At 44.5% G+C, this 27,338-nt stretch overlaps 1 protein-coding gene across 4 annotated transcripts; it reads left to right on the top strand.

Annotated features, from left to right (window-relative positions):
- The first annotated feature begins 1,969 nt into the window (after nt 1–1,969).
- Nucleotides 1,970–27,279, top strand: PP2D1 (protein phosphatase 2C like domain containing 1). Of its 4 annotated transcripts, none has more exons than XM_039525152.1 (3): nt 1,970–2,136; nt 20,483–21,504; nt 26,187–27,279. In XM_039525152.1, exons 2-3 carry the CDS (start codon nt 20,484–20,486, stop codon nt 27,161–27,163), a joined length of 1,998 nt encoding a protein of 665 aa, XP_039381086.1. In that variant the 5' UTR covers nt 1,970–2,136; nt 20,483; the 3' UTR covers nt 27,164–27,279. The 4 variants fall into 4 exon arrangements, with proteins under 4 accessions (XP_039381086.1, XP_039381084.1, XP_039381083.1 ...); XM_039525150.1 differs by lacking the exon at nt 1,970–2,136 and adding an exon at nt 9,357–9,373; XM_039525149.1 differs by lacking the exon at nt 1,970–2,136 and adding an exon at nt 9,380–9,567.
- Nucleotides 27,280–27,338: the final 59 nt, after the last annotated feature.

Genomic DNA, 27,338 nt, shown 5'->3' with positions numbered 1-27,338 from the left:
ATGTCTAAGATTTCCAAAGGGTTTTGCACCTCCATCTGAAATGTTTTAGGCGGTCAGCAAAAGCAAAATGGTTGAAAACCACTGCTCTACCAAAAACACTAAGTTCTACTCTATGTCTACGTTATGGCTTTCCAATAATAGTCAATACATACTAGTAAACCTCCCACACAAATAGACTTAATCGATACATATATGCAGGGCCGGCTCCAGCTTTTTTGCCACCCCAAGCGGCGAAGCGGGGAAAAAAAAGGATAAAGCTGATCAGCGGCACTTTGGCGGCAGCGCAATCTCGCTGCTTCAGCCTTCGGTAGCAATTTGGCAGCGAGTCCTTTGTTCCCTGAAGGACCCGCCGCTGAATTGCCCCTGAAGACCTGGACGTGCTGCCCCTTTCCATTGGCCGCCTCACCTGCTTCCTTTGCTGGTGCCTGGAGCCGGCCCTGTATATATGCTATTCCGAAACCAGACAAAACCTATATTAAAATAAAGTTAAGAGTGAGTGCATATCTGTAAATTAACAGTAAACAACATCAGAGGCATAATATTGTGATTATCCCCAAAACAAGCATTACAAACCCAGGAAATGGAGGATTAAGTTTAAATTTAAAAGAAATGCAAATATTTTAAGGGCTGGAACTACCTAAGCACCCCTGACCTTAACTCTGTTAGCTTAACTCTAGCTAATGACACCAGGCAATAGCCACATAATTGTGACTGGCGCATAAGTGGTTGTACTCCTAGGCTAAATTAAACTAATATTTAGCCAGGCTTGCAAGGCCTTGCGCTCAACTCGGTAGCATTTCTGTCTGTAACATGATACCTTTTGAACACCACATCGGATCAATTCCAAGATTTCAGGGAATGTTCTAGGCATCAGTAGGTACAACCTTACTGATTTGGGGGAAAACAAGAAAGGGGAACATGGGGGACACATGGAGATTCTGTCATCTGTGTAGCAGAGTCACAGCCTCAGGCACCTCTGTGAGTGTCTGTAGATCAAAGAGCTGGTTAACGGCAGCCATTAATACCTTCCACCATAACCATACCCCTAACTCATCCCTGCCCCTCTTCTCAATAGGGTCTAATGTTATGAGTAAGGCTAGGAGTATGTCACAGAGGTTGCTGGAGTCTTGGAATCCCTGACTTTCAGAGACCTCCCTGACATAGGGGCCGCGCAGCAGCCCAGCCACCACGGGCAGTGGGGAACCCTCTGGCAGCAGCCCAGTGGCCCCCCCAGCCCCCTGCCAGCGGCAGGGGAATCCCCTGGAGCTCTCCAGACCCCACTGGAGGTAGGGGAATTCCCCGGAGTGCCCCAGCCACCAGCAGGGTATCCCCTGAACGCCACAGCCTCCATGGGTGGTGAGGGATGCCCTGGAGCGGCCAAGCCCCCGCCGGCAGACCCCGCAGCTCCCAGCCCACCGGTCAAGGGTCCCTCCACACTCCTAGCCACTGGGCAGGGGCAGGGGCTGCCGCTTCCTGCCGCTGCATGTAGTGGTGCAGGGTGCTGGACCCTCCTCCCTCCCCATTTTGTCAAGGATATTATTAGTAAAAGTCAGGGACAGATCACGGCTTCCATGAATTTTTATTCATTGCCCGAGACCTGTCCATGACTTTTACAAAAAATATCCATGACAAAATCATAGCCTTATTTATGAGCTAAGGTTAAATCATTGTGTTGAGCTAGGGGGTTGAAACTGATGTGTAAATGCAGAGGCAGTGCTAGCCCATATTCCTCCAACACACATACACACAGAGAGAGAGAGAGAGAGAGAGAGTTGAACCTCAGAGTTACGGACACCTCGGGAATGGAGGTTGTCCGTAACTCTGCACAAAGCACAGTTCGGGCTCCAACTCCAGCAGCTGATACTCCAGGCCAGGCTTCAACAGCAGCTGAGCTCCCTCCTCAGCGCCGGCAGCTTCCTTGCAGGCAGCTTCTTTCTCTGGATTGGACTGACTTTGCAAACTTGTCCCCCTCCCGGCAGGGTGTGTGTGTGTATGAAAACAGCGTGTCCCCCTCCGATATGGAGGCAGGGGGGAACAGCACGCCCCCCTCATGGTGGGGAGGGGGGGCGTGAGATGAAAGCGAAGCAGACCCCAGCTGCCTTGGGCTGGCAGCCCCAGCATCTTCACCACCTAGCTGTAAGTGGCTGCCCCGCACGTGGGGTTGGGAGTGAGGTGGGGACAGTACAATATTTGCTTCTTTTTGGTGATGGTGTGGGATGTCTCCGTTGCTGCCTGATTGATTACTTCCGGTTTCATATGGTGTCCGGTTAACTAGTCAGTCCATAACTCTGGTGTTTGTATCTTTGAGGTTCTGCTGTACTAAAAAAGCTAATAGGGGGCCTCCTTGAGCTGCTCTGGGCACTAAGCAATTGCTTAGTCTGATTATGCCTAGTGCTGGCTCCCTGTGAATGTGATCTTCTCTTAAAATAGATAGTGTTAAGGGACCACACCTAAAGCAAGGCCTACTAGAGTTTGTCCAGAAACTAGCACCAGGGGCGTGGAAGGGTCCATTGGATATTGTTCTGACCAGGTGAGTGTGTGTAAAAACACAATCTGGGGTACAAATGAGAAACAGGGAGAGACTGAAGCAGAGCAAGCCAAGCAGGATCCCATAAACTGGGTGTGACACTGGCAGAAGCCAAGAGCAGAGAGCTTTTGGGTCTGGTGCAGTCTGGAGAGGCTTGTTGCTGTAATCAAAGAAGCTGTCTCCTGTTTTTGATTCCTCCTACATTCAGAGAAGCAGGACTTTGTACATTCATTGTAGAGAAACAAGCTTGCATCAAAGAAAATACCAGACTCCATCCTTGATTTCTACTCCCAACTAGAACATCTGCAGAGCCTCAAACTTTGACTAGCTGCTTATGTTAAAAAGAGGTAACACTAACATGTTGGCCCCATGAATGACTCATCTTTCAGACAAGAAGAAGACACATAACAATGGGATGGGGGCATGCGCAAAGCCCCTGGCATAGGGGCAAATGGGGCGGGGGGGTCCTGGTATGGGCAGGGGCGGCTCCAGGCCCCAGCACGCCAAGCGCGTGCTTGGGGCGGCATGCCGCGCGGCAGGGGGCACTCTGCCGGTCGCCGGGAGGGTGGCAGGCAGGCAGGCAGCCTTCAGCGGCATGTCTGCGGAGGGTCCGCTGGTCCCACAGCTTCGGCAGAGCGCCCCCCGCGGCATGTCGCCGTGCTTGGGGCGGAAAAATGTATAGAGCCGCCCCTGGGTATGGGGGAGGGACAAATGGAGGGCAGAGAGACCCTGGCATGGGGGAGTGGGCCACACAGCCCCGGCATGGGGGGAAGAATGGATGACCCTGGTACAGGAGGAGGGGGAATGGGGGTACACAAAATCCCTAGCAGAGGGAGATTGGGGAACTCTGGTATATGGGAGAAGGGGGAAAGGGGAATATGGAGAGAAGGGAAAATGGGGGTGAGCCCCAGGGGTGGGGGTAGAGAATCTGGGACCCTGAGGGAAGTGGTGGGGACACAAAACCCAAGGCATGAGGGAGGGGATGGGGGGGTGATACACAGGAACTTGTAGGAGGAAAAGAGGGATAAAGTGTGCAATGAAGTCAGCCTACACAACCTACTAAGGTTACGTCTACACTACAAACCTTACAGAGGCACCGCTGTACCTCTGCAGCTGCGCCGCTGTAAGGTCTCCCGTATAGCTGCTCTATGGTGATGGGAGAGAGGTCTCCTGCTGGCATAATTAAACAACCCCACAACAAGCGGCAGTAACTATGTTACCGGGACAGCATCTCCCCCAGACATAGCACTGTCCACACCAGCTCTTTTGTCCATGAAATTTATGTCGGTTAGGGATGTGCTTTTTCCCTACAAAAGTGCTAGTGTAGACAAAGCCTAAGTGTGCAATTCCAAAAAACAACTTCTAGAGGACTTCTAGTTAAAGGCATATTAGGTTGTTTTTTTTCCTCCCTCATGGTGTCACTACAGGGCAGAGTTAAGGTTGTTTGGCTGCCTTAACTGTGTATTTTCAAACCTTAAAATGTTTGGATTTCTTTTATGACTTGTTTGAAAAATAAAATGTCAAAAGTAGCCAATGCATGAAATAGCAATCAGTTTTAACTATATGGGAAGTTTGAAGAGTCTGTTTATTAAGATCATTCCATATCCCCAACCAACCAACCAAACAAAAAAAGCAAATACAAAAACAACAACAACAACAAACAAGCAGCTTGACACTAGGTGCTAAATTTCATAATGGACCTATTTTTAATTAAATTTAACCTTAAAACTAATTAAATGATTTACTTGTGAATTCTCAGAATATTCATTCTGTACCCAAATAGTGATTTGGGGCAGGATATGCTGTACTCTTCATAGAAAGCAAAGTGGTGGAAACCCAGCTTGAATTGCAAAACTTAGACTTAGCTATGAGGAACCACGAACGGCAGTTGCATAATAACAAAATCACAATTTAAAAGGTTGGAGTTAAGGTTGTGCACATTTAAGTATGGTTTGTAATTCCTCGATGTGTGCACTGAAGGTAATAGTTGTTGGTTCAGGGCCTAACAGATTATTACACAGGGTAAAGTAAAATTGACTATGCACAAAATGTACAAAATAAACAACGGGGAAAAATTCCAACTTCTTTCAATTCTTGTAATTATAAGTGGTACTTGTAACTATAAGCGATACAACATTTTCTGACAAATATGTGATGTTCAAGTTAACGGTGTCCTATTAAGATGGCAGGTGACAGCCTTTTTTTTTTTTTTAAGACAGGTGGCCTAGTCATTCAGTACCACGTAATGCAGAATACCAATAGATAATGTGGACATCAGTTAAAGTTGTTTGTGAAAATTGAACCTCATATTAGCTTACAAATTTAGTCCTTTTAAAAATTCAATTGTTATAATTTTAGTGTTTTATTTCTTTGATGGATTAAACATAATAATAATTCTTATCTACTGTATGTTATAAACACCGTGTTAGATCATTAAAAGGTCATTTTTAAGCACATTTACTTTTGCCTTTTTTTGTTTTCCTCTCAACTACATTAGTCAATTTCACTTTAAGGTTCTCTACTGCACGGTGTAGGTTGCAAACACTATAGTGAAATGTTTATTTTTTTTTAAATAATATTTTTCCATTGGACTCTTAACATTCCTGAGCACATTTCTCTTGGACTTAGGCTTTGTTGAGGTGCCTTTTTCCCCCCTCAGATATGAGCTTCTCTTCAAGATCAGTCATCTTTAGTTTACGCTCAGTCTGCAAATCGAGGTTGAAAAGTGCATTGTCTGGCCTCATCCTGTAAACATATATACACTTAATTTTACACACGTGTGTAGTCTCACTGACTTCAACGGGACTACTCGTGCATAAAGTTAAGCCCATGTTCAAGCACTTGCAGGATCGCAGCCTATGTGAATAACTGCTTCAGTCTATCCTCCAAGGTCCTAAAAAGCCTTAAGTGATTTTATTTCAATTTAAAATAAAAGCAAAGATGAAAAATGTTATGAGACACTGCTTTTTATGAAGTGGTTGTTACTTTGTCTAGCATGGTTTATATTCTGTATATGACATTATTCATGTAAGTTTTGTGAAAGGAAAATTTGTTATATTTCAATGTCATAAGTAAATAAAATATGATAGGATATTGGGTATTATGGTTTGAAAGAACACTTTTATTGTCCTTCCATCTTCTATCCCCAAGAGTGTGGTTATCTTGCAGCACCCATATCTTTTTACTTTATTGCTTAATAGACAATGCAAACAATAAATGTAGCAGCCTGTGGTTAGGGAGACAGTTACTATAGTAACAGTTGCAAACACCAGTTTCACTATAAATGCAGAAGTACTACTTAGTGTTACAGAGAGGAATGGCTGCAAAAGAAAACTCTTTTTAGCGGTAATAGGTAAGCTTTACAATTTTTCATTCAATAACAAAAACAGGAAATGTGGTATTACATTCCTTATCCTCATTCAAATCCTCTGCTAAAATATTCAATAAATAAATCAGCCTGACACAAATTTGTATTAAACCGCATTGGTGACAGCCAAAATATGCCCACCTGTCTCCATCCCCTACATTGGCATCTGTAAAATATAAGGGGGCTTCACTTCTTGGAAACATTGGGCTAGATCATCAGTTGGTGTTACTTGTCATACCTCTGATGAAGTCAGTATTGCTATGATATTATGAAGTTCCCTGTTTAGTGTGTCTCACTGATAACGCTGGTATCAAGTGTGCTTAATTTATAAGTATAAAAATCGCTTTTCTAACTGAAGTCCATAAACTCAATTTGGGGACTGTAAGTCACACTAGTTAATTGAGTCATATTTTCCAAGCCTAGAATCATAGAAATGTAGGACCGGAAGTACCTCAGTAGGTCACCTAGTCCAGTCCCCTGTACTGAGGCAAGACTAAGAAAGGACCATTGTGATACTCTGACCTCATGTGTAACACAGGCCATAGAACTTCCCCAAAATAATTCATGGAGCAGATCTTTTAGAGACACATCCAATCATGATTTTAAAATCGTCAGTGATGGAGAATCTGCCCGGACCCTTGATAAATTGTTCCAAAGGTTAATTACTCTCACCATTAACATTTTGGGCCTTATTTCCAGTCTGAATTTGTCTAGCTTCAACTTCCAGCCATTGGACCGTGTTACACCTTTCTCTGCTAGACTGAAGAGCCTATTATTAAATATTTGTTTCCTATGTAGGTATTTATTGACTGTAATCAAGTCACCTCTAAATAGATTGAGCTCTTGGGTCTATCACTATAAGGCATGTTTTCTAATCCTGTAATCGTTCTTGTGGCTCTTTTCTCTTTACTAACATCCTTCTTGAACTGTGGACAGCAGAGCTGGACACACTATTCCAGCAGCAATCGCACCAGTGCCAAATACAGAGGCAAAACAATATCTCTATCTCTACTTGAGATTCCCCTGGTCATGCATCCAAGGATTGCAATAGACCTTTTTGGTCACAATGTCACACTGGGAGCTCATGTTCAGCTGATTATCCACTACGGCACCCAAATCTTTTTCAGAATCACCATTTCCTAGGATAGAGTCCCCCATCATATAAATATGGCCTGCGTTCTTTTATCCGAGATGTATACATTTACAATTAGCCCTTTTAAAATGCACATTGTTTGCTTGTGCCCAGCTTACCAAAAGATCTGGATCCCTCTGTATCAGTGACCTGTCCTCATTATATGCCACTCTCCCAAATTGCATGTCATCTGCAAACCTTATCAGTGATGATTGTATGTTTTCTTCCAGACCATTAATCAAAAACAATAGCATAGGGCCAAGAACCAATCCCTGCGGAACCCCACAGGGGCTTCTTCTTATTCATCATCAATAATAAAGACGCTGCAAGGTAAATTATACCCCAAGTAACATCTGTGAAACCCCACTGTCTTCAAATTCTGCCCTCAGTGACATTTCACTTGGTTTACATAGGTGTGACTAATTGGCACTAACCAGAAATTAGTGAACAATTCTATTAATGAAACGCAGAGAGGAGTAGAATCCAACTCATTCGCTTCTAGCTATAATTCTTATCCTACAAACACAAGCATATATGTAACTTTACTCATGTGGCTAGCCCCCTTGACCCCCCGTGAGGCCATTCTGAGTGCACCATGTCCATGGCATAGCTGTTACTGGAAGGATTACAGGTTTGTAGGTTGTTGCATCTAACCTACAATGGCTAGCACAGCTCCCGGAATCAGGTGCATAATATCTATAATACATAAGTGTATATTTGCAGCGGTTTTGGTTGGTTCCATTGCCCACTTTGAATAGTTCTGCTCTTCACAAAGAACTGCATGTCCATCCTAAGGAACTGAGATGACACCCTTTTACACCCTCACGCTTGCAAATGTGATGATGGAAACTTAGTAGCAACCACTGAATTTGCTGTCCTAAAGACAGTGGCATGAAGTCTCAGGCAATATTATGCTGAGCACCATCAGCACTGAGTGTCTATACTCAAGGAGGGAAGTAAGGAGCTTAATTATGTTCATTCATTTATTCTATAATTAGTCTAATTATGTTTGAATTTTCTTCTTTTGCTTTGTAGCTAGACTAACAGCTTCTGTCTCTTGTGTTTTTTTCAAGTTCTTCTGGGCCCTCCCCGTCTATGTGGCCAGCCAAATTCCCCTGACTCCCTTCCCATATGTCCTGCAGTGGGAGCCCAGTGAGGCTGTATCATTGCTCTGGGATATATCATGGGTGGGTGCTGACCAGAGGGTGCTAGAGCATTATGGTGAGATATGTTGATTCACTTGGGGAAGACACAGTGGAGTGTTCCTGTCCAGCCCCTAACTAATGTCCCTTTTGCTATGGTCCCTTTTTTAGATGCTTTGAGGTTGTGCATAGTCTCTGAGTCCACCCCCCAATGACGTAAGTGCCCTGGTAGAAGGTTTATGATGTGGTTGCTATGCTGTCTAACAAGGGAGTTTTGTCTTTCAGGTAGAGTTTTTATATAGGTTTTAGAAGTATTCAATACAGCTTATATACGTTTTATTTTACAGTAAACTTGTGGGTCTTCAATGCTGCTTTTGGAGTTGGGGTTTTGGGGTAAGAGGCTGGGTAGCACTGAGACCAGATAAATATTGCCTTGAGTGCTCTTGGGCCTGCATGCAGCTGATAAGAGGATATCTTGACAAGTGACAGAGCCATGCTCTGGGCAGTCAGAGCTGTCACTGAGGGGTAGGGCCAGAGCACTGTGGAATTGCACTAAGGGACCAATTGCACCACTGCAGCCACTATGCCTGCCCTTGTGGTCTACACTGGCACTACCGTGGAGCAGGGAAACACAGAGCTTATCAATGCTCAGAGGAAGAGCTGTACCTGGGATGCTGCAAATACTAGTTCCCATTGGAAGCATTTGTGTGGCTGCCAGTTGTGTGAAATGCCTGCTAGAAGGTTGTAATGGTAGTGGGAACATCAGCATTCTCTAGTGCAAGCAATTCCCTTTTGAGCCACCTCCAACCTGTCCATGTATTTCATGCCGAAGGAACAGAGCACAAGTCAGAAGGAGAGGAGAAGACCTGATAGCATAGAGATAGCATGTGCAGCATTTCCACACCATTGGCAAGGAGGGACAGATAGGGACGAGCAAGCTTGGGGAAGAAATGGGGGATAGAGAAGGAAGGGATGATTGAGAAAGAAGGGAGGAGAGAGGGAGACAAGAGGGAAGGGAAGGAGATAAAAACAATGCGGGGTATGGATGATCCTTGTTCAGGGAGAATTTCCCACACTGGGGCCTTGGGAGGATGAAAAATATGTTGTTGGCTGATATTGTGATGACATTTTCAGGGAGACTATGACCTCAGAGACACATCATCTTTTCCTTCTCCTCCTCCTCCTATATATGCTAGACTGCAAAGGTAAGTCAGCCAACCACCTTACCTGCATCTATCTTATTAATATTTGTAGTAGCGATTACCTTGTAGTGCCCACACCTACAGAAGGGGTTTCAGAGAAAGCTCAAGGAAGAAGGTCCTGTGCCCCCAAAGTTGAGGTGATGGCCATGATAGGTACGTGAGGAAGGAGCACATCCTGGAGAAGGGAGAGGAATGAGGTGGGTAAGGAAAGATGTTTACATGGCTCTTTCAGTTGGATACTGTATTCTTAATGGTTACACAATGGTAATATTTTTACATTTTACTTTTCATTACACATCAGATTTTTGATGCTCAGTTTAATTAGTGGCAGGTACACAAATTAAAAACCATGCGATTCAAATGTCACCTCACTAGACTGCATTATAGCCAGACTGTAGCAGTAGCAAATACAGACTAATATTGACCAGCTCAGAGTGCAATAGCAGTAAACCAATGCCCAGAACTAAAATATTTACTGAGACTGTGGTACATTGTGCAATATTAGCCTGTGGCCCACAATCCTTTGGCCTGATAGCCTGCAACACTTACATGTGTAAGTAGCTTTGCTCATATGAGTAGTCCGACAGAAGCCAAGTAGCCTACATTTTATAGTAATAACATTTTAACAAAGATTTAATGCATAGGCTCTCAGATGCAAACTGCTTAGCAAATATTATATTTTTGGTGCCCTTTTACTGCTCTTTAATAAGGTGACCTGATATTTTTTTCTCACCATTTTAAGGTGTGGTTTTTCTCAGCTTTATTTTTATGTTTAAACACATCAGCAGTACCAAGTCTTGGCTTCTTTTTTCTTACTGGAGTTGTACAGGGATATCGCAATAGGCTGGAACCTTAAGTCTTCTCATTCCTCTCCCACTCAATTTAGGGCTCAGAAAGCAGTGACTCAGTTTCAGTATATTGTGATGTCACTATTTCCCTGCAGTTCTCCCGTCCTCTAGCAGAAATAGGGAAGTCAAGACCTTATATCTCTGATGTGGAAAAAACAAGCAGGGGAAAAAATGAGTCAATCTTCATACATCATAAAGATGTTATAACACCTACCAGTGCCATGTGGACACTTATTCTGGTATAAGAGTGTCCACATGAGGATTTATACCAGTGTAACTATCCTCGTTTAATTATACCAGTGTAATTAGTACAATTTTCCTGTGTAGACAAACCCTAAAAGTGTCCACCAGTGGGAAAGCACTGATTTAAGTAAATTAATTTAAAAACTGATTTTAGTTAAACCAGACAACTTTTGTGCAGAACCAAGACTGTAAAAACTCTACCCCCTCTTTAGTCTGGAGATGCACCCACTTACATCAGGCCTTTTTGATGCCACCACTTTTTTGATCCTTCAGTTCAAAATTTAAAATATGCAGAATGCAACAAAACCATGCAGAGAGCACCATAATCACAGAATCTGCAACCTTTTTTCATGTGTGTGTAATGCTGAGCCTCACATGGGTGTCGGCAGCGGGGATCAAACCTGGGAATTCTGGAGCTAAATGCATGAGCTGCTTGTGCATGAGCTAAAAGACACCTCTCTATTAGCCGAGGCCAGTGATTCTCAGCCAATTAACCATTGTGAGCCACATATGCCGCTACGTGCACTGCATCCACACAATATATATACTACCTGTATGGCCCTGAGGATGTCACATGGATCGAGCTGTGCTGATTGGGCCGTGGGTGGAGAACCACCGGCCAAGACTGTAGCAGGCTTATGAATCTCTAAGGGGCCTAGCCACCACCAGAGGGGGACAGAGTACCACTTCCAGCAAACAGGGGTTACGTGTGCAATTATTTCATCTGCACTGTTAAGGCAGTACAGCATTTTAAGAGACTCTTGCTGTACGTATTTCAACAAGACATCACCTCCCTCATACAAATAGCCCCTGCAGCCTGTGAGCAATAGCTACCTGTCTGGGCAGGGAGAATACACACTATGGTGTTACAATGGTTTTAATAAGGGTTTGCTAGTATTGTAGCAGATGCTACTGATGCTAGTATTGTAGCAGATGCTACTGACCACAGAAGTGGGGAGTCCACGTATAACTCTTTAAATGATTTTTCCTGCCTCAAACTAATTAGGCATTAGGTTCAATAAGGCATCTTAAACATATCACAGGCTTTTTACAATAGCAAAAATATTTTTTTAACTCTCCTTTGACTAAAAAAATCAATGGAAGGAATTTTGTTTGACCAACCCACTGCCATCAGAAAATATCCCTGTCTTTCAGAAACCAAGTAGGATAATTACCAGCTCGGCAACCGGGAACTACAGGCAGCAGTGCTAATCGCCAAGCAGACACCTTAGGCCTGCAGCTGCTTGGCTCTATCACATTTAAAGGGCCAGCCCCAAGAAAGGCACTTTGGGGAAGAATTCCTACAGCAGGGCAGACCTGCATTAGGGAATAAGAAAATGTTGACAAAGACAGTGCCTTGCTAGTGGGTCTCTCCTCACTGTTTTGCAAGAGTATATTGGGAAATTTTGTCTGTGACTAGAAGTTATAGTGAAAACTATTTTGCAGTCTTACCTATAACAAACACTAATTTCTCTCTCATATTTATACATATGTACTCATACATACAAACACAGCACATATGTGTATTTGCTAGATAGAATGCTGTATACTGTAGGTAGCTGTGCCACACACAACACTTCTAGGTTCTTATACTATACCTATCATTGTCGTATCTGAGGACCTATGTGTAGTAAGTACAGGCCCTGATAAAGGCCCAGTATGAGGCCTGAGGCCTGAACTAAAGCAATGATCAAGACTCTGCTAACATAAAGCAAAGTTAAGCTGTGAGCCAGAGGCCGGCTTGGTTCACAGAAGCTGGCACGGAAAGGGCTGATGCTGCAAAAGCATATATTCACCTAGCATATTGAAGTATAAACACAGTACTAGAACATATTATACTGAAACATTCCATAGATAACGAAAGGACAGGCCGACCCATCCCAATGACAGGGGCAAAAGGGTAAAATGATGGATAGAGTTGTTTTGTATGAACCAACATGTACAAGGTAGAAGGTGGTGCCTTAATACGTAGAAGGGTTGTAACTTGCTACGTAGAGAGGTTGCACCTCAATACGTCAGGTGTGATGTGTAACGTGTTTGTATCTGTGTATAAGAATGCATCCTTGGGGCGGTGTCTTTGTCCGGCCGTAGGGGGAGTGGAAAGTCCCGCCACTGACTGAGCCGGGTCCATTGCCAAGAGGCACTTTCTCGTAGTATGCCCTGAATTAGGCTAAGAAACCTACAGGGAACTGCAATTGTGTCCGAGATCGCAATAAACCTAGTCGACGTGACTTTGCACCTTACTGGACTCTGTGGTCATTGGGGATTCTCGTCGGGTCTGCTGTGTCAGCTACCTGCAGAGCTGGGGCAGCACACAGAGGGAACTCACGCACGCAGCCGAGTGATATCAACAAGGAGAAAGCAGAGCACCACACCGGTACCGCTCTGACAACACTATGTACACACACTAGTTTCTCTAGATAAATAGATTGAGGCAATGCTATACACGGAGTTGTGATTTTTATACATATCATATCACATTACAGTAATATAAGCACAGGAGAGAGTTTAAGTGCTTCATAATATCATCTGCATGATTTCTTAGCCACTACATATTATAAACAGAGCTGGTAGTGCCACCTATTGACAAGGTTGTCTGACACTTCCCATTATAAAACCTTCTTTTCACTTACAGCTTTAACTGTTTGAGTGGATTTTTTCCATGCTTCAGACTGATTTAATTTTATTTTAATTTATTTATTTTTAATTTTTGTTTGTTTCCAAGAATAAGACTAGGGAAAACACATTGTTTTGCCCACATTAAACAAATTATAACTGAGACACTCTTGTGCCCCCATGCTCTAAAGCAGGGATTAGGAATTTGGCTGAGTGTTTCATCCTGGTGCCAGTTGTGTGCTTTATGCCACCCCTAGGCAAATCCTCCCAAATATGTCACGTTATAAGGCCCTGGAAAAATCTCAGTTCACACATGCTCCATAGAGACTTTATTAGTGGTTGATAGCTAAATTCCCTGACAATTCCATCTGCACTGAGCATGCTACATGCTGGAGCTGCAGTGGTTGAACAAGACTTTCTCTGCACTTGCTGCTCCGGGAGTGTCAGGCCTAATTGCTGAGAACAGGGAAACTCTCTCTCCTGTGATTTCAGTGTTTCCCCTGCTGGTCCACAGGCAGCGTGGAGGAGTAGGACTGAAATGAAGAGAGGACAAGAGCTGGACCTGGGGCTGAGATGGGATGGAAAGAGCAGACTAAAATAAGGAATTGGTGGCGGCGGCAAAGGGGAGGGGGAAGGATGATACTGGGACTGGCTCAGCAAGGGCATTGACTGGGAGCTAAGAGTGGGAGGAGACTGAGATCATATGAGGAGCCAGGGATATGGGGAAATTGGGACTGGCTGGGCAAGGAGACATGGAGCCAGTGTGGGGGAAGACTGGGATTGGACAAACAGCCAGGTGGGGACTAGAACAAGTTGCTTAGATGGGAAACTGGGAGACAGGGTTGGGGAAAGATTGGGACTTGGATGGGGAGTCTGGGGGATTGGAGAGTGGGACAAGGAGCATGGAGAGTAGAGACTTGGACAAGGAATTTAGAGACAGGGAGAGAAAGGACCAGCAAAAGGGGTTAGGTTTGGGAGGCACAGGGTCAGAAGGGTCTATGCCTACTAGAGAATACTGCCCTGCAGAAACTGAAATGGAACCCAAGATCTCAGAGTCCCACCATTCCTCTGTTGTCAGCAAATATCTGTGAAATCCACTGGAAAAGCATGCATCTCATCCCCTTCTAGTGCTGCTTCACACAGAGGGTGACAACCTCCTATTAGTATCAGTTGTTCCCTTAGCTCAAGTGACAGAGGTCTGTGCTGTGGATCTAAAGGTTGCAACCCTGCTTCTGAGCCATGAAGGGGTCAATATGAAGCCATAGCATGGCAGTGTTGTTTTTTCAGTTTGCTTTTTTTAAAAGCTAGGAAATTACACACAAAAAAACTATATTAAAGAACATAAGGTTGCAAAGTCAAACACTCAAAAGTTAGGAAAAGGCCAGAATTAAGGTCGCCTGTGCAATGTTAATTCAGTCCCTTTGTGCATATGCGTTATGGTAGTCTTAATTACATAAACACATACTATGTTTCCACTTGAGACCTTAGGGCTGAGTTTTTACAGCTAAAATTATTGTCAATGGGAGATGCATTTTGAACATATAAAAGACAGTTACCTTTTCCATAACTGGTGTTCTTCGAGATGTGTTGCTCATGTCTATTCCACAATAGGTGTGCGTGCTCGCCACGTGCACCGGTGTCCAAAGTTTTTCCCTAGCAGTACCCGTAGGGGAGCGCCCCTAGCGACCCTTGGAGTGGCGCCTCCATGGAGCGGTATAAGGGGCGCTACGCACTCCGCCCCTACATCCTCAGTTCCTTCTTGCCAGACAACTCCAACAGAGGGGAAGGAGGGCAGGATGTGGAATAGACATGAGCAACATGTCTATTCCATCTCGAAGAACACCAGTTATGGAAAGGTAACTATCTTTTCTTCTTTGAGTGATTGCTCATGTGTATTCCACAATAGGTGATTCCAAGCGATATCTGTTGGAGGTGGGTAGGAGTTCACAAATTCTCGGGACAGAGCACAGCCCTGCTGAACCTGGCGTCGTCCCTGGTCTGGGAGCTGATCGCATAGTGCGAGGTGAAAGTATGAACTGAAGACCACGTGGCAGCCCTGCAAGTGTCCTGGATGGGAACATGGGCCAAAAAGGCAGCCGACGAGGCCTGCACTCGAGTTGAATGTGCCCTCACAATTGACAGCGGAGGGATACCCGCCAGGTCATAACAGGTATGGATGCATGAGGTGATCCAGTTGGAGAGCCACTGAGTGGAGATTGACCGACCCCTCATGCATTCGGCCAAGGCGATGAACAGCTGCGAAGACTTCCTGAATGGCTTAGTCTGCTCCAGGTAAAAAGCCAGAGCCCGTCTCACATCCAGCATGTGGAGGCGGCACTTCTCACTGGATGCATGGGGCTTGGGGCAGAGGACCAGACGGAAAATATCCTGACCCATGTGGTAGGTGGAGACCACCTTCAGGAGGAATGAAGGATGTGGGCGGAGCTGGACCTTATCCTTATGGAACACTGTGTATGGAGGCTCAGAGGTCAGGGCCCTGAGTTCTGAGACCCACCTAGCTGACATGATCGCTACCAGGAAGGCCACCTTCCATGAGAGGTGCGACCAGGAGCACGTAGCTAGTGGCTCAAACAGGGGACCCATCAGCTGGGCCAGCACCAAGTTCAGGTCCCACTGTGGGACCGGCGGCCTAACGTATGGGAAGAGACGATCCAATCCCTTAAGGAACTGGCCAGTCATGGCATGGGAGAATACTATGTGCCCCTGCACCGGCGGGTGGAAGGCCGATATGGCCGCCAAGTGTACCTTGACAGATGAGGGCGCCAAGCCCTGGGATCTAAGGTGAAGGAGGTAGTCCAAAATGAGCTGGATCAGTGCCGCCACAGGGGAGATGCCCCACTCAACTGCCCATCGGGAAAACCAAGACCACTTTGCCAAGTAGGCTTAGTGTGTGGAGGGTCACCTGCTTTCCAAGAGGACACAGTGAACCCCTTCCAAGTAGGTCCTTTCCTCCCAGCCTAACCATTGAGCAGCCACGCCGTGGGTGGAGTGCTGCTAAGTTGGGGTGGAGAAGGCAGCCCTGGTCCTGGAAGATCAGGTCCAAGCGAGACGGTAGCGGCCATGGTGGGGCAACCACCAGGCTCGTGAGGGTCTCATACCAATACTGCCTGGGCCACGCCAGGGCAATCAGGAGGACCCGGGCCCTGTCCGTCTTTATCTTTTCCAGGACCTTGCCGATCAGCAGGAATGGGGGGAAGGCAGAGAGCAACTGGCCTGACCAGGATAGGAGGAAGGCATCAGAGATAGTGCCCCATTCCAGGCCACCTGGATCAGAACTGGGGACAGCGATGGTTCTGTTGAGTCACAAACAGGTCCACCTGGGGAGTTCCCCACTGTTGGAAAAGTCTGTGCACCACCTATGGGTGAAGAGACCACTCGTGCTGAGAGAAGTCCCTGATCAAGTGATCTGCCCACGAATTCTGGGCGCTCAGTAGGTAGTAGGCCTGTAGGCAAATGTCATGAATTATACAGAAGTCTCACAGCTTGAGGGCTTCCAGGCAGAGGGAAGAGGATAGGGCCCCGCATTGCCTGTTGATGTAAAACATTGAGGTAGTGTTTTCCATGAAAACCCTGACCACATGGCCCTCCAGGTGTGAACAGAAGGCCACACACACCAGCCAGACCACCCTGAGCTCCTTGATGTTTATGTGGAGGGCCAGGTCCTATGCCGACCACAGCCCTTGGGTCTGAACGTCTCCCACATGGGCTCCCCACCCCAGGTCTGATGTGTCGGACACCAGTTCCATTGACAGTGGCCTGCCTCTAAACGGGACCCTGCAGAGCATGTTCCCTGGGGAGGACCACCATCGAAGGGAGGCGATCACCGGTTCGGGCACAATGAGGACCTTGTCCATCCTGTCTCTGGCCTGGGAGAACACAAGGCCAACAAGAGCTGGGGGGGCCTCATTCTGAGTCTGGCGTGACGAACCACAAAAGTGCACACCGACATGTGACCCAAGAGCTGGAGACACACTCTGGCTGTTGTCACTGGAAACCTCCTGACTGTGTCGATGAGCCCTTTTAGGGTCTCAAACCCATCCAGTGGGAGGGAGGCTCTGGCCGACATGGCGTCCAGGACTGCCCCAATAAACTCTGTGCATTGAACTGGGACTAATGTGGACTTGGTGTTGTTTACCAACAGGCCCAAGGTGGTGCACGTGGACAGAAGGAGCACCCCGTGATCCTGTACCTGTGACCGGGAGCTGCCCTTGACCAGCCAGTTGTCCAGATAGGGGAAAATCTGGACCCCACAGTGCCTGAAGTAGGCCACCACCACATACATACACTTTCAAATACCCCGGGGGCAGTGGAGGCAGGCCAAATGGGAGGACCGTAAATTGGTAGTGAAACAGAGGAAGTGCCTGTGCCCCTCAAATATATGGATGTGGAAGTACACGTCCTGCAGATCGAGGGCGGCGTACCAGTCCCCAGGATCCAGGCAGGGAATGATGGAGGCCAGGGAGACCATGCGGAACTTGAGCTTCACTATGTACTGGTTCAGGGCTCGCAGGTCCAGGATGGGCTGAGCCCCTCCGTTTGGCCTTTGGGATAAGGAAATAGCGGGAGTAGTACCCCTTGCGTTTGAACTCCACTGGCACCACTTCCACTGCTCCTAAGCCCAGGAGCTGCCTCACCTCCTCCTTGAGCAGAGCCTCGTGAGAGGTGTCCCCCAGGGGCAATGGGGGTGGAGGGTGGGGGGGTGGGGTAGAGGTAAACTGGAGGGTGTAGCCCCAGGAGATGGTGCTGAGGACCCATCGGTCCGAGGTCAGCCATGACCACTCCGGGAGGAAAACACACAACTGGTTGGAGAAGGGAAGCTTTATTGAAGGTGGATCCCTGATGTGAACTGATAGGTCGCCCCTGGGCATACAGTCAAAACTGCCGTTTCCCTGCCTGTTTGTCCTTGGAGGACCCAGGCTGGGGGGCAAACCAACACTGCCTCTGCAGGCATTTCTTATAGTCCCACAACTTTTTATATGGGGGCTCGTATTTAGAGTGGGTGGCCTGGGAAGGAGCCTGCTGCAGCTTAAACTTAGGTCTAGCCAGAGCTGGAACATAGAGGCCAAGAGCCATGAGCGTAGTGTGGGAGTCTTTCAGGCCATGCAGTTTTACATCCGTCTGTTCCGCAAACAGGGCTTTGCCATCAAACGGGAGGTCCTGAAAGGAGGTCTGTGCCTCACTGGACAGCCCAGACAGCAGGAGCCATGATGCCCTTCTCAAGGACCCCGTGGAGGCCATGGACCGTGCAGCCATGTCCGCCGCATCTGATGCTGCCTGCAGGGTTTCCCTGGCAGCCACTGTACCCTATTCCACCAACGCTTCAAACTCCTTCCTATCATGCTCCTGAAGGGAGTCCTTGAACTTGGGCAGAGAGTCCCACAGATTGAACTCATACTAGCCCAGGAGAGAGCCTGATTGTTCACCACCCGTAACTGGAAGCTCAAGGAGGAATACATTTTTCTGCCAAATGAATTCAGCTTCCTTGAATCTTTATTTTTTGGAGTGGGGGCTGGTTGGCCCTGCCGCTCCCTGTGGTTGACCGACTCGACCACCAGGGAGTTAGGAGCAGGGTGGGTGTAAAAATATTCATGCCCCTTGGCTCAAAATACTTGCGTTCCACTTCTGAAAGGTTGCCGACCCATGATCTAGACCCAAAGCCTTTCATAGACAGGATCCCTTCATTCTGATTTCAGCACAGATAAATTGAAGGCCACTGATGTGGAGTACCTAATTGACAAAAATCCCCAACCTCAATCCAATCCTAATTAGTATAAATCCATGCAAAACTGAATTAGAGTGAATAAATGAAGACTTGGCATACCACTTCTGAAAGGTTGCCGACCCCATGTCTATCTTCTCCCCTGGTCTTGCTCTGGTGCCACAGCGGAGGAGGCCTCTTCTTACCCTTCTTAGCATGTCCCGTGGACAGGGAGCGGTGCCAACTAGTAGATGGTGACAGGGGGTACCCGGTGCCGACTCGGAGCGGTGCACTGAAGTCAGGGTCAATGCTGACTCCATCAGGATGGCCTGGAGCCTAATGTCTCTCTCTCTCAGTCCGAGGCTTGAACAACTTGCAAATCTTGCAGCTATCGCTGAGATGGGTTTCACCCAAACAGCGTAAACAGCCTGTGTGCAGATCACTCACTAGCATCCGTCACCTACAAGTGTTGCACAACTTAAACCCGGGGCAAGGGGCATGCCCTGGCATGGGCGCACTAACTAAACCAGGGGTAGGCAACCTATGGCATGCGTGCCGAAGGCAGCACGTGAGCTGATTTTCAGTGGCACTCACACTGCCCAAGTCCTGGCCACCGGTCCGGGGAGCTCTGCATTTTAATTTTAAATGAAGCTTCTTAAACATTTTAAAAACCTAATTTACTTTACATACAACAATAGTTTAGTTATATATTATAGACTTATAGAAAGAGACCTTCTAAAAACATTAAAATGTATTACTGGCATGCGAAAGCTTAAATTAGAGTGAATAAATGAAGACTCGGCCCAGCACTTCTGAAAGGTTGCTGACCCCTGAACTAAACTAAACTACTAACTACAGGTCACATACACTGAACGAACAAGAGCTCTGGGGACAAGCTACAGCAAAGCTGGAGCAAAGCAGTTCCAAAGCACCTTCACTGGCAGCAAGAAGGAACTGAGGGTGGGGGGAGCGCGCAGCTCCCCTTATACCGTGCCATGGAGGTGCCATTCCAGGGGCCAATAGGGGTGCTCCCCTACGGGTACTGCTAGGGGAAAATCTTCCGACACCAGTGCATGGGGCAAGCACGCACATCTATTGTGGAATACACATAAGCAATCACTCGAAGAAAGTGCTATTTACATATATTTCTTTGATGCGAGAAGTTTCAAATTAGGCATCCAAAATTACTTTGATTTCTCTGTGCTTCTCTTCCACATCTGTAAAATGGGGATAGTGCCCTATTACCAGGGTGTTGTGGAAATAAAGTTTGTGAAGCATTCAGCTACAAAAGTGATGAGACCCATACAAAACCCCATGAAGAAATTAATAATTCTGTATTCAGAGAAGTGTTTTAATAGTGTGCTGTAAACAAGGAGTGGGACCTTATACATTGGACAAAGATAAAATAAAACACTGAATAAGCTGCTTATGCAGTATGAGTGCTGTTCAGCCTGTGCCCTGAATTCTGGCATTTCCTAACTTGAGTGCTTGGCTTTGTAACCTTAGTTAGTAATTTTATATACCACATGCATTCAGCTTAAATCTTCCAGCTTCTTGGACATATACACGAAAATAAAATAATGCTAATAATTTTGAGATTAAAAGAGGGCATGCATGAAGGCTAGATTATTGTAGTTGTATTGGATATTAAAAGGGGATTTTAATAACATTCAACTCCTTTTGCAGAATGACATGGGAACCAAATTTACAAAGTACCTCAAAAACAGCTGACTTTGAACTCTACAGACATGAGGAAGATCAGGCTGAGAAGGACGGTTTTGTGCCCAGGAAAGTAGGTTCTGGGGATATTCCAGTTCTTTGTTCAATATGTCAACAAACAATAGACCCACATCAACTTTTTTATCATAAGAAAGAGCACAAAGCCCTAGCTCTACTGGGTTATCATCGTCCATGGATTGAAACGGACACCAACAAACTTTTACTTCAGCGACAGAAAGTAATTTCAAGACTGATCAAGCTTTCTAAATACACTGAAAGAGACAAACAGAAGATTGATTGTTCATTAGAGCTACTTAAGAATAAATCAAAGGGCACCTCATATTTTAATGTTGATAATATTGTTGACAGTTCTGGATACCTCAAGAAAGTAAGCAATTCTCTAATAAAAGCATTAGCAATTTGCCAAGACAAAAATTCAACATGGCGAGCAGATATGGAAGATACATTCATTGTGCTAGATAATTTTGGAAATAGGTTAGATACGTGTTTTTTGGGCTTATTCGATGGCTATCATGGTGTGTTTGCTGCTGAGACAGTTTCAGCAGAGCTTCCACTTTTATTTCTTGACCAACTGTCTCAGATTGATTCCTCTTACAAAGTGAGTAGAAATGAGGAACAGATCCTAGATTCTTTTGTCACAGTAATCAAGGGAAATTACAGGGATCAGGAAAAGGTTTTCTCTGGTAAAACAGACAGTGATAAGACAACCAAGCCAAACACTTATGAATGGATTCACAAAGCATATGCAAAGTCCTTTTGGAGAATGGACAGACTTTTACGACTTGGAAGGAATGAGGTTTCCAAAGTTCGCTGGAGTAGCTGTACAGCTGTTACCTGTTTAGTGGAAAGGATCAGTAATGAAAAGAGCATCAAGGAACAAGAGGAGACAATGCTGCTTGAAAACAACACTAATAATTCAGCAAATCCATCCGAAAGCAGTACCGGGATACTGCATATTGCTAACATTGGTATGTAAGTTATTGACATATGGAATGGTTGTTTTTTGGGGCTGGGGGTGTTGGGTTTTTTTTTGGTGCACTCCCCCCTCTCCCAATTACAATGGGGGGGAAAAAATCTAAGGCAAGTTTAGTGGTAAGAGGTTTTATATGACATTCTGGAGGGTAGAAGATGAAACCCTGTGCAATGGATGCTAATGTCAGACAATAAGTATCAAGCTTATTCTATAAGACAGTTCATCCATATATCTGATAGTATGTTTGATTTACAGCTGTAAATTAAGCAAACATTTAGAATCACTGGTATAATTACAAGACTTTGAGGGATGCAGGAAAAGTGACCAGCATAGAAAGGTGGAAGAAACAGTTAAGGAAGGAAAACTGAAGGTTTAGTGTGGGACATGGCACAAAAATCCAAAGTCTCCCCTTTCTCCAAGTCTCATTCATTTTAACTTTGGTGAAAACTTAAGCCAAATATGGGTCAAACTTAAGCAGAGACACATATGCAATGTCTACACTAGGGAATGTTACCCCCCGCACACCCCAACAAAACACTGGCATCAGTAACAGCTCAGGTGCATGGGTGTAGACAAGGATCTGCTGTTTATAGTACTGTGTGGAAGCCTAGTGAGAGTAATCTCCTCTTTTATTCTGTTGTTACAGTGGGAGGAGAGCTAGTGCTGCTCTTGAAATGTAATGTTCAAGGGTAATTTATGCAGATTCTTTTCTCCTTTGAGAGTATTTTAGGTGGAAGCTTTGCTCAGATCGGATTCTGTTTTCAATAGAATCCTGCTTTTGCCTGGCTATAGCTGCAATAGCCACAATTAAGTCCATTGGCAATTATAATAGGGAATATTACCAATAAATTCTCACTACTGCTATCCACAGTTCAGATGCACAATGGTAGCCCTATTCTAAACAAGGCGCTGTTAGCTTTCACTAATTATCTCTGTTCATTAAATCTCCATAGGGAATTTTGGAGGTAAAATTCACTAGTGTACACAAGGTCCTTGTGGGATTTGAAGCAAAGTATTCAACTGCTTTGCAGATGTGTCACAGGTCTCAAAACAGAACAAAAGTAGGATCATTCCCAGCCTAAACCAAATTCTACAGCTGAGTAGAAAGACCCAGGATAAGTAGAAACAAAAAAGTGTCTTTTGGCATGGAAATAATCTCTGACCATTACATTTTGAGACTTTGTAGCACTAGTGCCTTCTGATTAAGAACATCTAAAGACATCACTCTCCATTGCCCCAAACAAGTATCTGACAATGGCTGGTTAGATCAGCATGTACAATTATGAGCATTTTAAGTGCTCCTGTCCCACTAGTACTCGGAAACCAGCTGTGAGACTATGAATTGCACTTAATCTGGGAGAAATGGGAACTCCATTCAGACCTATTTGTTTGGGTCATTGGTTACTGTTAGCCTGGAAAATGTTGGAACCCATCTGTCACCTCATGTAGTAAGGGAAAGCCTGTATAGTTCAATAGGATGGTAACATGGTCCAGATTCAGCAAGTTTGGGATGATTCTTCAGCCCCCTCATATCTACAATGCTCTGCCCTATGCCCCACTCCCAACCCAAGCTTCACCTTAGGCTCTATTAACCACATCGTCCGGGTCAAACATAGGTAATGAAATAGGGCTTGGAGTTATTTTGAGGTACTTTGGGCCAATCCTTTCAAAAGGATTAAAAAAAAATCCACAATCCATCATTTGATATTTTATTCAATTACACTGAATAAAAATGAAGTCTAACTCCCCAATGAACCATTTGTTTTAAATGCATTAGATTCATACACCGTTAAGATGAAGCTTGATTCCCCCTGCCCTTCCCCTCTCCCCCATTCCAAGGGAGAGCTGGTGCATCATCTTACAAGTGCTGAGTGCTAGGTTCAATTTTACAGTAGCAGACAAGAAAATGTGGTTGTCTCTTAAGGCTAAACTGAAAACAAGACAGTTGGGTCATAAAACCACCATGTAATAATTCTCAGAAGCAACCCTTTTCTGCAATAAGAGAGATTGTTGGTCTGGACTGTGAGGTTAGCAAAAATCATGCTAGAACTCATTCAGTCTCACTAAATTTTTATATAATGTAGCATCTCTGCATTATATAATGATCTGCCACCAGAAGCTTCTCATACTCGTGTCCCCGTAAGTATAGTACAGTCTAATACAATCACCAAGAACTCCGCTGGTTACAGGAAAGGTTCCTTTAGCATAAAACCCACCCATACAAACCTTGGGGTAGAGGGTAGGGGAGGAAGTATCCAATTAAGGGAACCTCATTTAACATATCACACCTAGAAATCATAATTAACAAATCATGCTAATAGTCTGATTCCAAATCACGTGCTTCTAGTGTGCATGTGCAAAAACACCATGCTCATACTTTCACTATTTACATATATTTGGGCCATACACACATTTGCAGTCACCCAGTAATTGCTGAGGTCAGAACACAAAGGCTTTATAGGAGTGTTTTAGGAATTGTGTATGCAGTGTTTCTTGATGAATGAAAGGGGAACTGGAGTTTCTGGAGCATATGGTGAGCAACCGAAATGGGATGCCTGCAGATTTGTGGAGTAGGGAAAGAGAATGTTGTAGATGTCAGGGTACCATCTAAACTGTTTTCATTTCCCCCATGTTAATCAGCCACCCAGCTCTTGGGGACATCTGTAGACTCCATGCCCCAATTCTTGGTTTGGCAAACTTCCTTTGGTTCATCAGAGTGGGACTCTTACCTGCCTTCATTGGACTTGCATAGGTGTAATTGATTTCAATTTAGCAAACAATTTTGTTGACACAAAGAATAGAATCCAGCTCACTACTGGCTGTGCAATGCTAACAAGAAAAAAAAGTAAACAGTAAGAAAAAGAGTTAGGTCTCGTAAGCAAGAACCTAAGTCTCCAAATCCACAAAGGGACCACTGTTGTATAAGAGGATGCCTTTTTTACACTTTTCAGAGTAGAATTGTCTCAGACACTGCCAGAGGACACAGGACATCTGGGAAAGAGCTACTCAAAAAACTTTCAACCTGATCCTAGGCATGGTTGCTGGAACCTTTCCCTCCCTTTATAGGTAGGTTGAGGATAACAGGAGCTCCAAACAATGTATCCATTCCCTTCTTTAGGGGATGCGCTCCCCTAATACTGCTTCCAATTCTGGTGTATAATTGGAAGCAGGACCAAATACCTGCACTAGACACCCAACAAGCTGTAACTAGATAAACACCTCCCAGCCTCACCTATCCTAACTTCTGGGTCTTCCTAGGCTGCAGCAGGAAAGCTGAAAAAACTCAACCTGCCAGGGCCAATCTAGCAGCAAGGGAAAAATTCCTTCCGAGGTCCAGAAACCTGATCCTACTCTATCTCAAAACAAGAGGGAAGGAACCATTGCTGCCATATGCAGTATGCCATTCCAGACAGGGGAAAGAACTGAAGACCCACCACCCTCTGGCTGTGCCACAGTCAGTGGTCTTCCACTGCATTCTTCAGGAAATCCACTACGGAGTCCCTCTTCCCTAAACCCACTAAAAGGTGAAATGCCATTCTTAGAAGGACCCAAGCATTTTCTTTCCCCTGCTGGCTCAGACTAAGGTTCTCCACCTCAGGCTGCAGAGGGGCATTGTACTTTTAATCTTCAGAATAGATTAATGCTATTGTCAAATTAGTTGATATAGCATGGAATTAGTCAATTTAATGGCCTTTCGTATGAGGTTACAACAGCTCATCATGCAACTTCAGAAAAAAATTAAGACTACCTTATTCCAGAGAACAACCAGTTATAGCTGGCATGTCCTAATTTGCGCTTTGTTACCATGTGTACCTAGTATTGAGACTTAAGCATTTTCCATTTCAGAGATCATACCAGCATAAGTCTTTTGGATCTTGCAAAAGCATGAACTTTTTAAATAAGCAATGCACTGCAATTGAGGAGCTACTCTGTCTACAGCATGGTGACAGGAAAACTAAGCATAATATTTTAATGTAAATGGCAATACATACTATGCATAATCAGTTACAGCTATCCCATTGCTTAGATTACAACCTCCACGGCAGTATCTGATCATGGCATAAATTATAAATTTACATGAAAACCAAGTAGTAAAAAATTAATGTATGTTTCTCTTCTTTACAGAAGACACAAGTACTAAATATTTAGACCATATGTTAGTGAAAGACTACAGACTACACTGTGAAAGACTAACTAATAACCAGAAGAAATGCTAAACTGTTTATTTTCTTTCTGGAACTATACAAGATTTAAAAAATGTATACATTTTAAATAGCTACTTAAGAAAGGTGTTTAAGCCTTTAGGCCAACACTGTCTGCAAGCACTGAACTATGTTTGAAATTCATTATCAGCTGCTGGAATTTACACAATATTACATTCTTAGCCTGATATTTTGAATTTCAATTACAACCCATCAAAAGTTTTGAAAATGAATGCTACAGTGACATTTTAGAAAGTACAGATACTCCTTCAGTCAAAGATTTGTGAGACCAGTGACCAGCAGAACAGCATAAGGGTGGATGTCAGCTTTTGACACATTTGCATGCTAAGTGAAAGGGACAATAGAAGATTTCACCTGTCAAAATGGCTCATTACTGTGAATAACCTAATAGTGTTTAGTTAAAAAAAAAAATCAGCCGCACTATGAAATGCAAAATGTACTTATTTTATTTTAGGTAATATACATGCAGTCTTATGCAAAAATGGAAAAAGCTACTGCCTTACCCAAGAACACAGCACTTCTAATTCAAAGGAAAGAGACCGTATACTTCAGAATGGTGGAAACATCAGCACAAATGAACCAAAAGGACTAGTTGAGGGGCTCATCAGAGCTACTCGTGGCCTTGGACATCATGGAGATCCAAAGTTGAAAAAATCTGTTATTCCTGTACCACATACCATATCTGTCCCTACAGATGATTCATGTCAATTCCTTATTTTAGCTTCTAATGGGCTTTGGGAAGTTCTGGATAAAAATGAAGTGGTTATATTAACTCTAAGAATGTTCACCTCTTATTTGGAAATGTATGCCCAGCAAGAAGAGATTTCTATGCACAAATATCAGTATTCAATAGTTCCCTATAAAGACTATTTATGTAGTTCAATGGATATTAAAGACTTAGAAGACAGAATCCAATTATGGTATTTTAATAAAGAAGCTTTCCTCCAGAATCAACGTGAAGGCAGTCTGAAACAAAATAATAAAAAATCATGCTCATGTAACAGAAGAGATTCGCAAAATGAAAACAGGATGCAGCCAGGCTCTAACAAAGAGAGTTCTGAAGAAGTGCAGCAGTTAGAGGATCACGTAAAACAAGCTGATACCAAAGCTTGTCTGTCTAATAATCATGGAACATGTTCACAACACACACAGATAATCCAATCAGCCTCTGGCAGTCAACAAAGTTCTAAAGAATTGAAACAGTTTGACGATGATACAAAAGCATATCTGTCTAATAATCGTAGATCACATTCACAAATTGCCAGCAAAGGAGAAATAAATTCAGCAACGTTCTATGACAGTGCAGCACATTACATTACTAAACAACTTGTAAAAACTGCATTAGCAGCAGGTTCTCGAGATAATATTACTATTTTGGTTGCACTTCTAAATGGATGTGATAAGATACCTAATTATATTCAAAATGTGTAATGTGCTTACCGGACAGAGTACCAGAGTGTGTACAATATACCCTAGATTTAGGCAAGTCAAGTTACATGAGTCTTAAAGTGTCACCCTCACCTGGTCAACCCATTTTGGGGCAAAAGTCATTTTTTTGTAACTGTGTGATAGCACTAACTGCTAAAATTCAATAAAGATTTCTTGT

Source organism: Mauremys reevesii, linkage group 2 (genome assembly GCF_016161935.1).
Source record: "Mauremys reevesii isolate NIE-2019 linkage group 2, ASM1616193v1, whole genome shotgun sequence".
NCBI classification, from domain to species: Eukaryota; Metazoa; Chordata; order Testudines; family Geoemydidae; genus Mauremys; species Mauremys reevesii.
The sequence above is the reverse complement of the archived record's forward strand: the minus strand, read 5'-3'. Positions and strand labels throughout refer to the sequence as shown.

Bases quoted from the DNA above. Each gene is read 5' to 3' on its own strand.
- PP2D1 (XM_039525149.1), top strand. The intron at 21,505-26,186 runs GTATGTAAGTTA...ATTTTATTTTAG, and splicing joins ACTGCATATTGCTAACATTG to GTAATATACATGCAGTCTTA.